The sequence below is a fragment of the Phallusia mammillata genome, chromosome 1, assembly GCF_965637545.1.
Source record: "Phallusia mammillata chromosome 1, kaPhaMamm4.hap1.1, whole genome shotgun sequence".
NCBI lineage: Eukaryota > Metazoa > Chordata > Ascidiacea > Phlebobranchia > Ascidiidae > Phallusia > Phallusia mammillata.
In genome coordinates this window covers 23,975,066-23,989,315 of record NC_137252.1, presented here as the reverse complement: position 1 = coordinate 23,989,315, position 14,250 = coordinate 23,975,066, and the positions used below count along the sequence as shown (strand labels likewise).

The 14,250-nt window shown below is 43.6% G+C and overlaps 1 protein-coding gene across 1 annotated transcript; it reads right to left on the bottom strand.

Annotated features, from left to right (window-relative positions):
• Positions 1–4,840: 4,840 nt before the first annotated feature.
• Positions 4,841–12,410, bottom strand: LOC145209363 (uncharacterized). The gene is made up of 4 exons (XM_080079643.1): positions 12,028–12,410; positions 11,889–11,951; positions 5,121–11,807; positions 4,841–5,044 (listed from the first exon to the last, which is right to left on the bottom strand). The coding sequence occupies exon 3, from the start codon at positions 11,666–11,668 to the stop codon at positions 5,636–5,638; it is 6,033 nt and encodes a 2,010-aa protein (XP_079935769.1). The 5' UTR covers positions 11,669–11,807; positions 11,889–11,951; positions 12,028–12,410; the 3' UTR covers positions 4,841–5,044; positions 5,121–5,635.
• Positions 12,411–14,250: the final 1,840 nt, after the last annotated feature.

The window sequence follows — 14,250 nt, the reverse complement described above, 5'->3', positions numbered from 1 at the left end:
GCAGGCGGGATTGATACAGTCTTTACTCATAGCAATTTCGGGCAAAGCGTTAACAGTAATACGCTCACAAGTAATAGCATACCTTTGGCATCGAATGCATTTGAACATGTTGTCATCCATTATGTATCCTGGTTGAATTTCATTGCAGCATGACATTAGTCTCATCGGTGCGTGACATTTCGGACATTTTGTTTCTGTTTGCAATTGTGGCAATAGGAACAAGGTTGACTCATCACAACATGCCTTGGCCACTATATATTCTTTTTTGCATTTGCTGCAGAAGAAATGCCTGCAGTCTTGGTCCACTAAGTTTCCGGTGTTGCAGCTTGGGCATTTTACTGGGATTGTGTATCCGCACAGAATACGAGAGCATGAGCGAATACGCCGCATAAGACGAGAGTCGGAGAAAGAAGGCAATCTGTCTGGTTCGCTGTAGTATGAAAGCACACGATAACGGTAGTGAGGGAGCCGCTACAGTACGGAAATTCTGTTGGACTATTTCGACGGCGCTTGCACATTTTTGCCGTGCTTTTTGGGTTTTGTTTTGTTTTTGTCGGTTTTGTAACTATGGAAAATCTTCATTTCTTTTGACACAAGCAGACTCTTTGTGGCCTGTGCCTCCACAATATTTGCAGTTTATTGCTAGTCCATGATAGGTCACACAAAGTTCATTGCCAATGACGCGAATGTAGCTGGGTATAAAGATTCAAATTTGTTCATTGTGAGTATCCACATTCTAGAAAAAAAGTCCTTTGTCTTTTCTATGTACTATTTTCTTTACTTTACCATAGTGCTCTTTCATGTTTTTAACAATTAAGGCATTTGGGAACGGTATCGGGACCCATCCAACGCCTACATTAATCGTATCGCTTTCATAAAGCCTCGAGTGTTGTACATATGATACTCTAGTAATTTCTTGTGAAGGTCCTAAACGTTTTCTCTTGTTGTGCAGATTACATCCACAAGTGTGCCCTTCATTTCAGCTATCCCACAATTTTTTTGGTGAGAAAAGTTTATTTTCTTCATAAGGTTCCATAAATCCTCTCTCTTGAGCTGTTTCGTAGCTTTAAAAGTTAAGCAGTTCGGCCTTTTCAATGCACTCAGCGAGCTGTCGTTGCCGCCTGCACATAACTTGGCGTTTTGCTCATAGCTCCTTCCTGTTATATTACGTGACTGTGTACAAGATTATTCAATGCAAGTGCCACTGCACCGCGTGAGCAAACGAACGTCAAAAAGTCAAAACACTTAAAGCTAGGAGGTAAAGCGTCTCAGCCTGTTGTTGCAAGATACTTTATGTACCAAAACCAAACGGACCAGCAAGCTTAGACACTTTCTCTTTGCCCAAAGTGGGAGTTTATTCTAGTGATTACTAAATGAACATGATTTTTTAAAAGGGTGTCGCATGTTCCATTTGGTTGTTGAAATGGGTCGCGGCATGAAAAAGGTTGAAAACTACTGATGTATAAAGTAATCGTTTTTGTTAGAAATGGTGGATTGACGTCTTTTGCACCTTATGGCGTTAAGCAGTTGTTGTACAGCAGATCTGAGAATTGAGTTAAAAGTTGCCATTTCCGCCAACAAAGCAAGGCTTTCCAAAATGAATCTGTAACGTTAGGGCGTATAGAATTGTGATCGAATTTCAAACTGCTTGGCGGCGCTCGGAAAAATGGAACAGTAGTTTATATTTTTAGTTGTACAAATTAGGATGTGTTGGGGTGTACAAATTGCCTATTTACGCACCACTCTGTAGAACTAAAACGAAGCACTTAAACTCTTTTGAAAATGCAAACGACCCCGTGGCGAGTCTTTTTCAATGCATAATAATTTTGAATGTAACCTTAACACACCCAACAGGCGAATTGCTGTAAAACGCTGCTCATACAAACGTTGTGTAATTTGGCGTAGGAGTAAAGTAGTGCCCGGGGCTTCGCTTGTCCTTAGCCTCGCCATGTGGGCTGACTTTCAACCAGCGCGCATGGAAATGGCACACCAAGCCAAACCGCGTAAAACTTTCCATTCGGTTGGTGGCACTGCAGGGACAAGTAACACAATAGAGTTACTGTGTATTTTCATCGTTTTGTCGTGTGGTATATCAGTGGAGAAGCTTTAGGTCTATAGGAGTTAAAAGTTTAGTTAAATGGACCGACAAATGACAGAGTATTCCTGCCAGCCAATGTGATTTTCATCATACTTACTCATAGACCGTCTACTCTAAATGAATCACTTAACGACACGCGTGATTAGCCGATTAAAATAAGTTCATTTGGCAAGTATCAAAATTAAATCAGGTTTTAGCTGGAGCCTAAACTATTAGGTAAGATTGTGGTCTCTCCATTTTTAAAATAAAAGATCAGTACAAAAAACTATAGTTCAATCTTATGCTTATTCAGTTTTGATCCAGATTTTTTGGCTAGGTGTTTTTTATTAATTGACACTAAAAACGTTGAAAAATGAAGCGTGCATTATTGACGTACGGCTCAGTTATCCAAATACAAGCCAGACAGGTGGGTTTTGCAGTGTTGTACATGTAAATGTATGGTTATTTCTGCCTGTTTACATTAAGTCATACTTAACGTCAGAGCTGGTTGATTTGTTGGAAGTCACATGAAACTTTCTTGAATTTATGCGTGTGTGTAACACGTAATCTAAACCATTTTTGCTTACGGTTTTTTATCTCACTTGCGAAAGTTTGTTTGTGTTAATTATCAAAGTCACTGTACTTTCGTTTCGCAACGTTTGAATTTGATGTAGGAAAATTATGTTTAAAAATTGGGTAACAGACACACCGCGGCATACCTGACATAACGGCGCACAGTTTGCGTAAAACTGTGCTAGATCCTTATACATTTTTTAAGTATTCTAGTACACTTTTTAAAATATTTGCGAATTCAGCTTAGGCCTACACAGTATAGGTTAGCTACCTACAAAAGGAATAAAATCACGTTTAGTGCCCAGTCCAAGCTTTCATTTTTGACAGTGATTCTCCACATTACCTATAACCAAAATAGACTCCGACATGTTGCATTTGTATTTCTGACCAATGTGTCCGGACCTTTGGTAATTTTTCACTTTTCTATCTGGACCTTTTACAAAACTAATTGAGTAGCCCTGTTTTAGAGTATAACCTTACGCTAATGTAGATTATATTATCAAGCTTATGCTACCCAGTGCGTGACTTTACTTTTTCGCTTATGGTTTTTGTGTAAGAATTATATAGCTATAGTTAAATTATATTATCAAGACAAAACCTCTTGCTAAAACAATATTTTAATAAAAGAAACACGGACAACTATGATACACAATGACACACAAAACATAAGGCTTAACCAGGGGTCACCAAACTACGACGTCATTTCATCCGACCCGCTAGGCCCGCGACGTCATTTCATCCTACCCGCTAGAGTAGTTGGTCTTAATGTACATCTGTTGCAAGATAATTTAATGTCAAAGTATTTATGCAACAACATGTAGGATTAACTTTACGTTTGATCCAAAGGCAGTTTGTTACATAACAGACCATATATCATTGTGCGCAAACAAACGCATTTTCTATTGTTAGGCTAATTGTGATGGAATAAATGAGTTTTGCCTGTAGAAGAGATTCTATAATTTTCAACAAAATTTTACTATTTACTGTAGCACGATCTGACTCGGAAAAAATTGTACTCTAGTTGGTCCCACAAAGACGCTTCGCAGACCACCGTTTGGAATGGCGCTGCCTTAGGGCCTGTAACCTATGTGGCCCTCGCAAGGCATTTTTAAGGTCATCCGGCCCGCCGTGAAAAAAAGTTTGGTGACCCCTGGGCTAAAGCATTCAATCAAACATTACAAACGATAAATCTCGTTTACAGCTCAAAGTATCTACAACTCTTACACACTGGGCAACCGGCGCAGCAAGCACACTGAACGATTGCACGGTAAACAACACTCTGCTTTACGTGACGAAAATGGGGCTGTATAAATACTAGAGATGTACCGAATCGGCTAATTTTCGGTTCGGCCAAAACCGAATATTCGGCAGTTTTGCCGAACTGTCAGGGGTTCCTAATTTATTGATTCGCTGTGGAAAATATCAAAACATGTATGTTTTGCAAAAAACAAACAAATAGTTTAGAGGCGACCCATACTTCGCGTGGGAAACACTATAGTTTAGTTCAGGACTACTTACTAAGTAAATTAACCGTTTTTGTGGGTGTGGCGAAGTTTAACATGGTGTGATATTGCGAAATCCAACATGGTACACTGACTAAACAGAGGCAACACAAACACAGCAGAGGGCAGGATTCTGATCTCTGATTGTCAACGAAACGCCTGTTCAGTATTTTCTAGAGGGCAGGATGTCCGGTTCCTTTGCAATCGGCTCGGGTTTCTCTAAATTGTGACAAAAAAACGTTCAGGCTTTCCGTGATTAAACAAGGCACGCATTTCAAAAATGGATGATTGATGTATATTTTCTCGTAACTTTTATTCACATGTAGGCTATTGTTATTATACATCTGTTGTTTTTATGTGCAGGGTTGGGATTGGTTGTACTAAGACTAAAACCTACTGTTGTATAATCTATGATGTGTTGTTAATACTTATTGTTGTCATATTTTGTGTGTAATCAGATAATCTGCCATTTTTTTTCAAATTAGATGGGGGTGTGTAAAAGGTTGTATGCATTTGGGGGTATTGCCCTGCTGAATAGTTTAACTCTAATTTAAACTGAAATTAGCACACAAAGATCCATAAGCGTAAGAGTGAAGTGAATTCCAATTGACCAATTATAAATTGAAAGACTTTTTTGAAAGAGATTGTAGCGGCGCACTTTCAGTGCAGCGCCTGGACAAGCTACCAGTGCGAGCAACAGAATTTTATTTCGACCAAGATGAATGACGCGCGCAATAAACGCGGTTTTCTGCAAATATAACAACACTAGTAAAAGTCAGAACGAGGAACAACGACAAACGCATTTACAGGAGAGAAACAAATAACGTACCAAACTTTGATCGGTCCAGGCATTAGACTTCCCAGTTGGAAATCACAGATTACGGTTTTCACACTGTAAATATCGTAAGGCGTAATGAGTAAAACATATAAAAACACACCAAGATACAGGCCATTACATTAAAACATACCGGCGTACAGCAATGCAACCAAGTCACTTCCTCGCACAGATCGATGTACGCCGAATCTTGCCCACAGTAAATTAATCGGGTCACAATATTCCAATGCTCAGCGCAAAGTTCACAGGTCCAATTTACTTAGGTACAACTTTTGCACATTTGCAGTAAAATTTCTGTTTCAAATAGAATCAGAATGTCGTTACTTAGCTATCACAACTCACTTTCATGCGTTCAGCACATCACAGACACTAATAACTAATAACCATGCGGTCTCGCACAAGGTAATTGCACCACAATGGATTTTACGTCACAAAGTCATTGTTGCGACAATAGCAATGCCAGGACGATCTTCCTGGCAACCGTACATAACAGTTTGCGCCGCTAGAGGCAAGAAATCTTACATCCTCCCCCACCAAAATGGGAAACGCTACAGTTATGCGTTTACAATTTTTTACAACAATTAAAAGATTTGCGCCTCAATAGGCTCCGGCGCACGCGAAATAAACGTCCATGGCAGTCCGAATTTTCTACATCCTTGGCTCTGTTTCTTCTTCGTCGCCCTCAGTCTCGGCAGGAACGATAACGCACAGCTTTGCAACAGGTCTCTTCAGAATTCCGCTGGTAGTCTTCACTTCAACGCTTCGGACGATTCCGTTTTTGTCGTGGAATATGTTAAGAACTCGGCCCATAGGCCAGCGCCCTCTCGGGGTCGAATCGTCTACCAACAGCACAATATCGTTGACGGCAAAATTCTTCTTACGTTCATGCCACTTCTGTCTGGCGATGATTGTCCGAGGGTATTCTTGCATCCAACGACGCCAGAACTCGTCAGCAAGGTACTGAACAGCACGAAACCGGCGTCTCGCGTAGCAGTCGGTCTTCGAAGTATTCACTGGCGGCAAACCGACCGTTGGTTTTAGCTTCAGCAAATGGTTAGGAGTAAGTGGTAATTCCTCTCCTACTTCTAATTGAACTTGAGTCAAGGGCCTCGAGTTCACAATATCTTCAACCTCAAGGAATAAAGTGTGTAGCAAATCATCGTCGAGTGGTTTGTCTGGAAGCAGCGTCATCAATATGCGGCGGACAGATCTGACCATCCTTTCCCAAGCACCTCCAAAATGACTGGCACTAGGAGGATTAAAGTGCCAAGTGACCGCCTTTTGTCTCAAGTAGTTGTGTATTTGCTGTTGGTTCCATTCATCGACAGACTCTCGGAGAACTCGTTCCGCTCCGACAAAGTTTGTCCCGTTATCTGAATACATGTGCTTGATTGGTCCGCGACGTGCAATGAAGCGTCGCATAGCGTTAATGAAAGCATCTGTCGAAAGGTCGGGGGAAACTTCCAGGTGGATTGCGCGACTGGTCATACACGTAAAAAGGCACCCATAGCGTTTCACTTCACTTCGGCGTATCTTAATTGTGAAAGGTCCAAAGTAGTCCACCCCAGTGTGGGTGAAAGGGGCCTCATTTAATTGTAGTCTGGCCGACGGCAGATCGGCCATTTGCTGCGATCCTGGGTTGGCATCACGTCGTCGGCAAAGTAGACATTTTCGCAAGGCACGACGGATTGCAACTCGCGCGTTAACAACCCAGTAGCGCTGACATAACAGGTTCATTGTATGGTTGACACCCGAGTGTCCTGCTTTCTTGCTGTGGTAGTGTTCAATTAGCAGATCGGTAAAGTGAGATTTGTGTGGGATAATGGCGGGATGTTTAGCTTCGTAATCCAGGCAACAGTTTTCCAGTCTTCCTCCTACTCGCAACACGCCGTCTACCATGATGGGATTTAGCTTGTAGATCTGAGACGTCTTATTTTGGTGCGAGGGAAGGTCTCCTTTAGTCCAATTTGGGAATTCTTGCCGCTGGTTGTATTGTACAAGTGCCTTTTCAGCGTCCCGTAGCTCAATAACGGTGATTGGCGAGCGAGAAAGCGTAGCGGTTTCCCCTTTAGTCTTTTTGTGAAGATATCCTCGGACGCGCAAGAGCCATCCAGTGGCGATTTTAAGTCGGTAGAGCGACGAAAAGTGGTTGATCAGCTTATCGGTCGGTGAGCTGTCGCTGATTGAAAGAAACACGTCAGTTGTTTCTTTTAAATCAAAGCTGCTGTAGATTCCTTCCGGTACTTCGGGTTTAGCAAATCCCTTGGGCCACTGATCCGGGGGAAATCGCAGGAAGTCTGGCCCGTTTTGCCATAATTTCGACCCAACGAAGGCGTCGGCCGCCATGCCGCGTGAGGCTTGGTCTGCTGGGTTCGAAGCGGTAGGGACGTGTCTCCAATCATGTACGCACGTAAATTTCTCAATTTGGGAAAGCCTGTTTCGAGAAAATACCGGAAAGTTCTTGCTGTCTGCAAAGAGACTGTGAAGAACAATAGTAGAATCACTCCAAAAAACACAAGGGCAGTTTTCCATACACAGCTCCTTCTTGACTGTCCTGGAAAGCTTGACAGCATCCAGCGCCGCCTCCAACTCCAAACGAGGGATCGTGTGCTTTCCAGAACCTGACAAGAGCGACCTTCCCATTACAAAACTGCAGTGTGCACTGCCGTCTTCCATCGTTGTCCGTAGGTAGCACACACATCCTCTTGCAACTGTAGAGGCATCGGCGAAGAAGTGCAATTGTTGGCCTGTTATGTCGTTCGTTGTTTTAGGCCTAAAACATCGGGGAATCCGGACAGCGCGCAAACGTTCCAAGCTGCCGCACCATTTTCTCCATTTTGTCAAGTCAGCTCCACCAACTTCCTCGTCCCAGTCCAACTTCTTCTGGCACAGATTGCGGTACATCAATCGGGCCTCCAGAACGACAGGTGCCACGAATCCCAGGGGGTCAAAAAGGGAATTAGTTACCGAGAGCATACCTCGTCGGGTCAGCGGTTTAGCGGGCAGGTCGACGCTAAATTGGAACTCATCTTCGTTCACGTCCCAGTTTATTCCCAACACACGTTGCTGCACGCAATCCCCTAAAGAAACGTTTTGGCATGCCTTGCCTCTTTCTTGGACTGGAACAGATTCCATGACTGCGTCGCTGGTGGAAACCCACTTCGTCAATTTGAATCCACCCAAGGCGAGCAAGCTTTTCAAGTCTTTCACTAACTTAATGGCGCTTGAGTCGCAAGGGGCTGTCGCGAGGCAATCGTCGACATAGAAGTTGTATCTCACAGCATCAGCAACTCTGGGGTCGAAGAACTTTCCGTGCTCCCTTGCAGTTTCACGTAAACAAAACGTAGCACAGCTGGGGGAAGAGCGGGCACCGAACAAATGTACATTCATCCGGTGCGGAGTAGCCACCTTTGACATGTCTCCTCCTGGCCACCATAAGAACCTTAAAGCGTCGCGATCACGGGGAGCGACCGACACCTGGTGGAACATGGCCTCTATGTCCGCGACAACTGCAACACGATCCTTTCGGAACCTCGCCAAAACGCCAACAAGGTTGTTTACCAAGTCGGGTCCCTTCATTAGCTTGTCGTTAATTGATTGACCCGAGCACTTCGCGGCACAGTCGAAAACGATTCTGACCTTTTCAGGTTTCTTTGGGTTGACGACTGGGTGGTGTGGGAGGTACCATACTCTATTCTTCGTACCAACTTGGTCCTCAGGAATTCGTTCTGCATAACCCTTTTCTAACAGGGTGGTCATATTCTCGATGTACTTATCGCGCATCGCGGAATTCCGCAACAGGCGCTTCTTTAGGCCTTCCAAGCGCCCACTGGCCATTGGCAAGCTGTCTGGGAGAACCTCACTGTCATTCTTCCACGGAAGTGGCAGCTGATAATGCCCGTTGACGCGTTCTACCAGTCGCGTCATCATATCGTAGGCGACTACATCCTCCCTCGAGTATTTCATCCCAAAATTAGAAACCTCCTCGTGACTGCGCAGCCATTGCATCAGAGATTCAACATCGCCGATATCGTCTTCTAGCGATGGAAACGAGCTTCCTTCATCGTTAATAAGTACGTTTCCTAAACAGTCAGCTTCAACATCTGAGGAAAACGCCGTCAAGTAGAAGCTGGATTCTTCCTCCACATGCGCTTGTGACTCCAGAGAAGGGCCCTTCAGTAGCCATCCCAGCGGCGTCCTAACCGCATCTGGGGTTTCGCGTGGATTGGGCGCAAAGCGGCTCTCCAGGCACCTGTGTGCGATCGCATTATCGTTCCCAATCAGCAATGTTACAGCGCCACCCTCTATTTGTGGCAAGTCGACACCGCGCAAATATTCGTACTTTTGCAGCCTTTTAGCTTCTGGTACCCGGCTAGGGTTTGCGGGGATCCTATTAACCAATACAACATCAGGGAGTTTCAGCTCTTGTCCCCCCTTTAGCGGTGAAACCAATAGTGACACAGAAGTAGTGTCAACGGCTACAGGCTGATCCGTGGTTAATGTGTTTAGCTTAAAGTGCACGCCATTCGCAGTTGTTTTAGCACCCAACTTCTCTGCCAACTGACGTTCGCAAAATGTCATATTAGAACCTGAGTCAATCAAGGCGTATGTATTCACCAGCTTGTGTCTACATCGTACTTGAACAGGAAGTATATCCAGGTAAGCGGACGGTCTCCGTGCCAAACCATTTTCTCTGTTGATGACGGAATTCATGCAGTCGTTGTGAAATTCGCCCACATTGCCGTTTCTCTCTTCCTCGGAATCTGTGGGTTTGCTTATCCACTTCGGGTTGTGAAGTAAAGTGTGATGATAGGCACTGTCGCAACCTTTCTCGTCGCAGTTAGTCTCAGCTTTACAATCGCGTACCGAATGCCCAGGAGACAAACATTTGTAACACAGCCCTTTGATTCTTGCAAACTTTCTTCGCTCCTCGTACGATTTACGTTTAAATTGTATACACTCGTCGATTCGATGAGGCCTTTTACAAAGTGTGCACAGACGTGAGAAATCAGCTGCTGCGGCACTCTCCGGAGCTGATACGTTTACGTTGTACGCAAATACTTTCTGTCTTCTGGGTGCAGCTGTGTCAGTCTTTTCCACAGGAGAAGAAAACAAGCACTTTCCAAAAACCGAATTGGCTTCTCGGCTTTGCTCTATGACAAACTTTGCGAAGTCAGCAAATCTCGCCACATTATTTGTTCTATCCTGAACACGCAACGATTCAGAGACCCATTTTTCCCGCATCTTAAGTGGCAGTTTGTAAGCAATCGAGGAAATAAATCCCACCGAGTCTACAATGGACGTACCAACCATTTTTTCCAGGGAAGCACAGCAATTTCGGAGCAGTACGGCCAGTTTCTCGAGACCGGCTGGGTCATTTGAAGTTAGTCTCGGGACATCCTGTAGCAAATTCTCGCAGCGCCGAGCTATTATATGGGGCTGCCCGCACCTTTCGTATAATTCGCGTCGGGCCATTTCGTAACCCTCTCGAGGGCTTTCACACGCAGAGTGGTGCTTCAATTGTTCGTATACACGCTCTTCGCAATGTTGCAACAAATAAATCAGCTTCAGGTCGAACGATTCAACCTTATCCGCAATATGCAATTGGTAACGGTTGATAAAGCTCCAATAGTCCATGGGGTCACCTTTAAACTTTTCTACAATCGGTTTCGGGAGAAAACGTTCACCAACCTCCAGGTATCGGTTGTGGCTAGCACGGGGCGCTTGAGTTTCGAGTGGTTTTGGGGGCGCCTGATAGGAATCAAATTTAAGTTGTGTCGGCTCATGTGCGCGGCATTGGTAAGGCGGAATTGCTTCTTCTTTAACGTATTTCTGGACGAAAGTGTCGCGTACAGTATATCGCTGGTCTTGCGCATAATTCTTACAAAGTGCTGTCGGTTGCGCTTTATAGTCAATGTAGGTATGCACAGGGCTGTCCAGTGGGCTACTCGGCAAAGGCACTGTTGTCGAGCCAGAAAATCCAGGATGTTGCTTACCACAAATGGATTCAACTACAGACGCATCCTCCCAAGCTCTAGCTTCAGTTTCAGCAAGTTCCAACTTTCGTTGCGACTCTCGGTCTGCTAACTCTCGCTCAAGTTCTGCCTCGCGGTCCGCAAACTCGGCCAAATCTTGCTTTGCCTTTGCCTCGCGGTCGGCCAAATCTTGCTTTGCTTTTGCCTCGCGGTCCGCCAGTTCCTGTTTTAATTTCCTTCTAGCCGCCTCCTCTTGCTTGCGTTCCTCGTCCTGTCGCCGGGTCACTTGGGCAATCCGAAGTTTAACTTGACTTTCTTTTAACCTCAAACTACGCATGGAGCTGGTCGTAGAGCCTATACTCTTTTGATCGTCTACGATAAAGGGACTGTCCACTAATGGCGGTAGAGATGCGTTGGAAACTGGAGTTTTTTGCCGCACATCACACAGCCATTGTTCCATACGCTCGTCGAACTCGATCTTGTCTCGAATATAATCTATCTTTCTTGTGCGGCTACCTGGGACAATGTCCCCGTCGGACATTGTTTCGCACAGTGACATTACTCTTTGAAAGTCCTTTTCGACTTCGGGAAGGAATTGTTCAACGGCAGGCGCGTCAGTAGGTTTAAGTAACATACTTTCAGCTCTGACATATTTAGCCATGAGACTTCTGTGAGCGGCAACAATAACTTCATCATCCGGATCCATTTGTTGGTTAAGACACGTTGATCAGTTTGAAAACGATGTAGCGGCGCACTTTCAGTGCAGCGCCTGGACAAGCTACCAGTGCGAGCAACAGAATTTTATTTCGACCAAGATGAATGACGCGCGCAATAAACGCGGTTTTCTGCATATATAACAACACTAGTAAAAGTCAGAACGAGGAACAACGACAAACGCATTTACAGGAGAGAAACAAATAACGTACCAAACTTTGATCGGTCCAGGCATTAGACTTCCCAGTTGGAAATCACAGATTACGGTTTTCACACTGTAAATATCGTAAGGCGTAATGAGTAAAACATATAAAAACACACCAAGATACAGGCCATTACATTAAAACATACCGGCGTACAGCAATGCAACCAAGTCACTTCCTCGCACAGATCGATGTACGCCGAATCTTGCCCACAGTAAATTAATCGGGTCACAATATTCCAATGCTCAGCGCAAAGTTCACAGGTCCAATTTACTTAGGTACAACTTTTGCACATTTGCAGTAAAATTTCTGTTTCAAATAGAATCAGAATGTCGTTACTTAGCTATCACAACTCACTTTCATGCGTTCAGCACATCACAGACACTAATAACTAATAACCATGCGGTCTCGCACAAGGTAATTGCACCACAATGGATTTTACGTCACAAAGTCATTGTTGCGACAATAGCAATGCCAGGACGATCTTCCTGGCAACCGTACATAACAGTTTGCGCCGCTAGAGGCAAGAAATCTTACAGAGATTTTTGTTAACATAAAATTGTATTCTAATATGTGACGTCAGTTTAGACTTAGACGTCAGTTTAGAGATAAATATCGATCGCAGTCTTATATAGGCTAACTAGAAACGTGACGGTGGGAAATGGTGGGTTGACATGTTATGCATCTTATAGTGTCGTTATTGTCCGGTTCTGAGAGCAAGGTTAAAGACATGTCCGCCCAAAAAAGAGCTAGGCTCTCCAATATGAATCCGTATAATGTTAGGGAGTAGAATTGCGATCGAATTTCAAATGTGTCCCTCGTGCCTAGGGATGTTCAAAGTAGAATAACGAATCCTTTGGATTCAAATCCAGTTAGATTCGAATCCATTTTTGCCGTTTATATCGGGTAATTGGAACCGATATAAATGTGTGCTCTTGCCGTTGGTAAAAATGTAAACACATGCGTTACGTTTTTACGTCGACGCCCGGTCATTGTTCCAGTTGCAAAGATGGCAAGTGACTCGTCGCCGTCAAATCAGTGAGCGCTATACAACATTATAACGCCAAGTCACGAGTCGCTATAACAACGCCTTAGCGACGGTTGTGCGTTGGAGGCATAATTAACGATTAGCGCACTTGTTACGCATCTGATCACGTGATTATGCTTATGCCATTAAATGACATACCGGCGACTTTTTGCAACGCCTTACCAGCATCTAATTGTTTCCGACACAACAAAAATTTAACGGTCATGGCGTTAGGCAGCGATTGGAAGCATGGGATTGTCTGTTAATATCGCAAAAACAGTGACGGAATCCCATAACATATAACATTTGCATCATTTTTTTACCCCATACGAACATAAGAATGCAGTCAGTACACGCTGCAAAGTTCACATTTTGTGTTGCAAAATCGCTGGTAGAATTTAAAATCACAGAATGTCCCAGCTTTACATCACCAAATATTTTAACTTTGCTAGGGTGCCTGTTTTTGCAGTTGTTTTAGGTTAACAAACGTTATATATTAGTACACTGGGGAGTCTATGTCAGTCCTCTACCATCAACAAATCAAGGTACCACAGCATACTTACAACATAGTTACTTCTACTGAAGGCAATAATATTCACTAAATAAAATAAAACTAAATAAAAGTAAAAGTTATTTTTTAACTTTATGCTAATTTTTCTGGCTTAGTGGATTTTGGGTCATTTAGTTTCAATACAGTTGTGCAACGTTTTTTCCAGTGTTTTTTTGTTTTGTTTGGTTCTTTTTTTACATTATAAATGACAAATATGTTTTATAATGTATTAAACTGGTATAATTTAGTTGTTTTTAAGATTAATGATTGCTCAGTCAAGAATAATATAAGAATTGGATTCGATATTCTAGATTCGCATCAGTTATTCTAGAATACCAAATTATTCTACTTTGAACATCCCTACTCGTGCCCCTTGCGTGGTGGCGCTTGGAAAAAATGGCAACTTACAATACTTTTTATTTTATTTTTAGTTGTAGAAATATGGATGTGTTAAGTTGTGTAGAACTAAAACGAAGCACTTAAACTCTTTTGAAAATGCAAACTGACGCAAACGACCCCGGGGCGAGTCATTTTCATTGCATAATAATTTTGAATGCTAACTTTACACACCCAACAGGCGAGTTGCTGTAAAACGCTGCTCATACAAATATTGTTTGTGGCGTATGAGTAAAGTGATGCCGCGGGCATCGCTTGTCCTTAGCCCCGCCGTTTTGGCTGACTATCAGCCAGCGGGCACGGTAATGGCACAGCAAGCCAAACCGCGTTAAACTTACCATTCGGTTGGTGGCACTGCAGCGGCAAGTAACACAATACAGTTTCTGTGCATTGTTCTT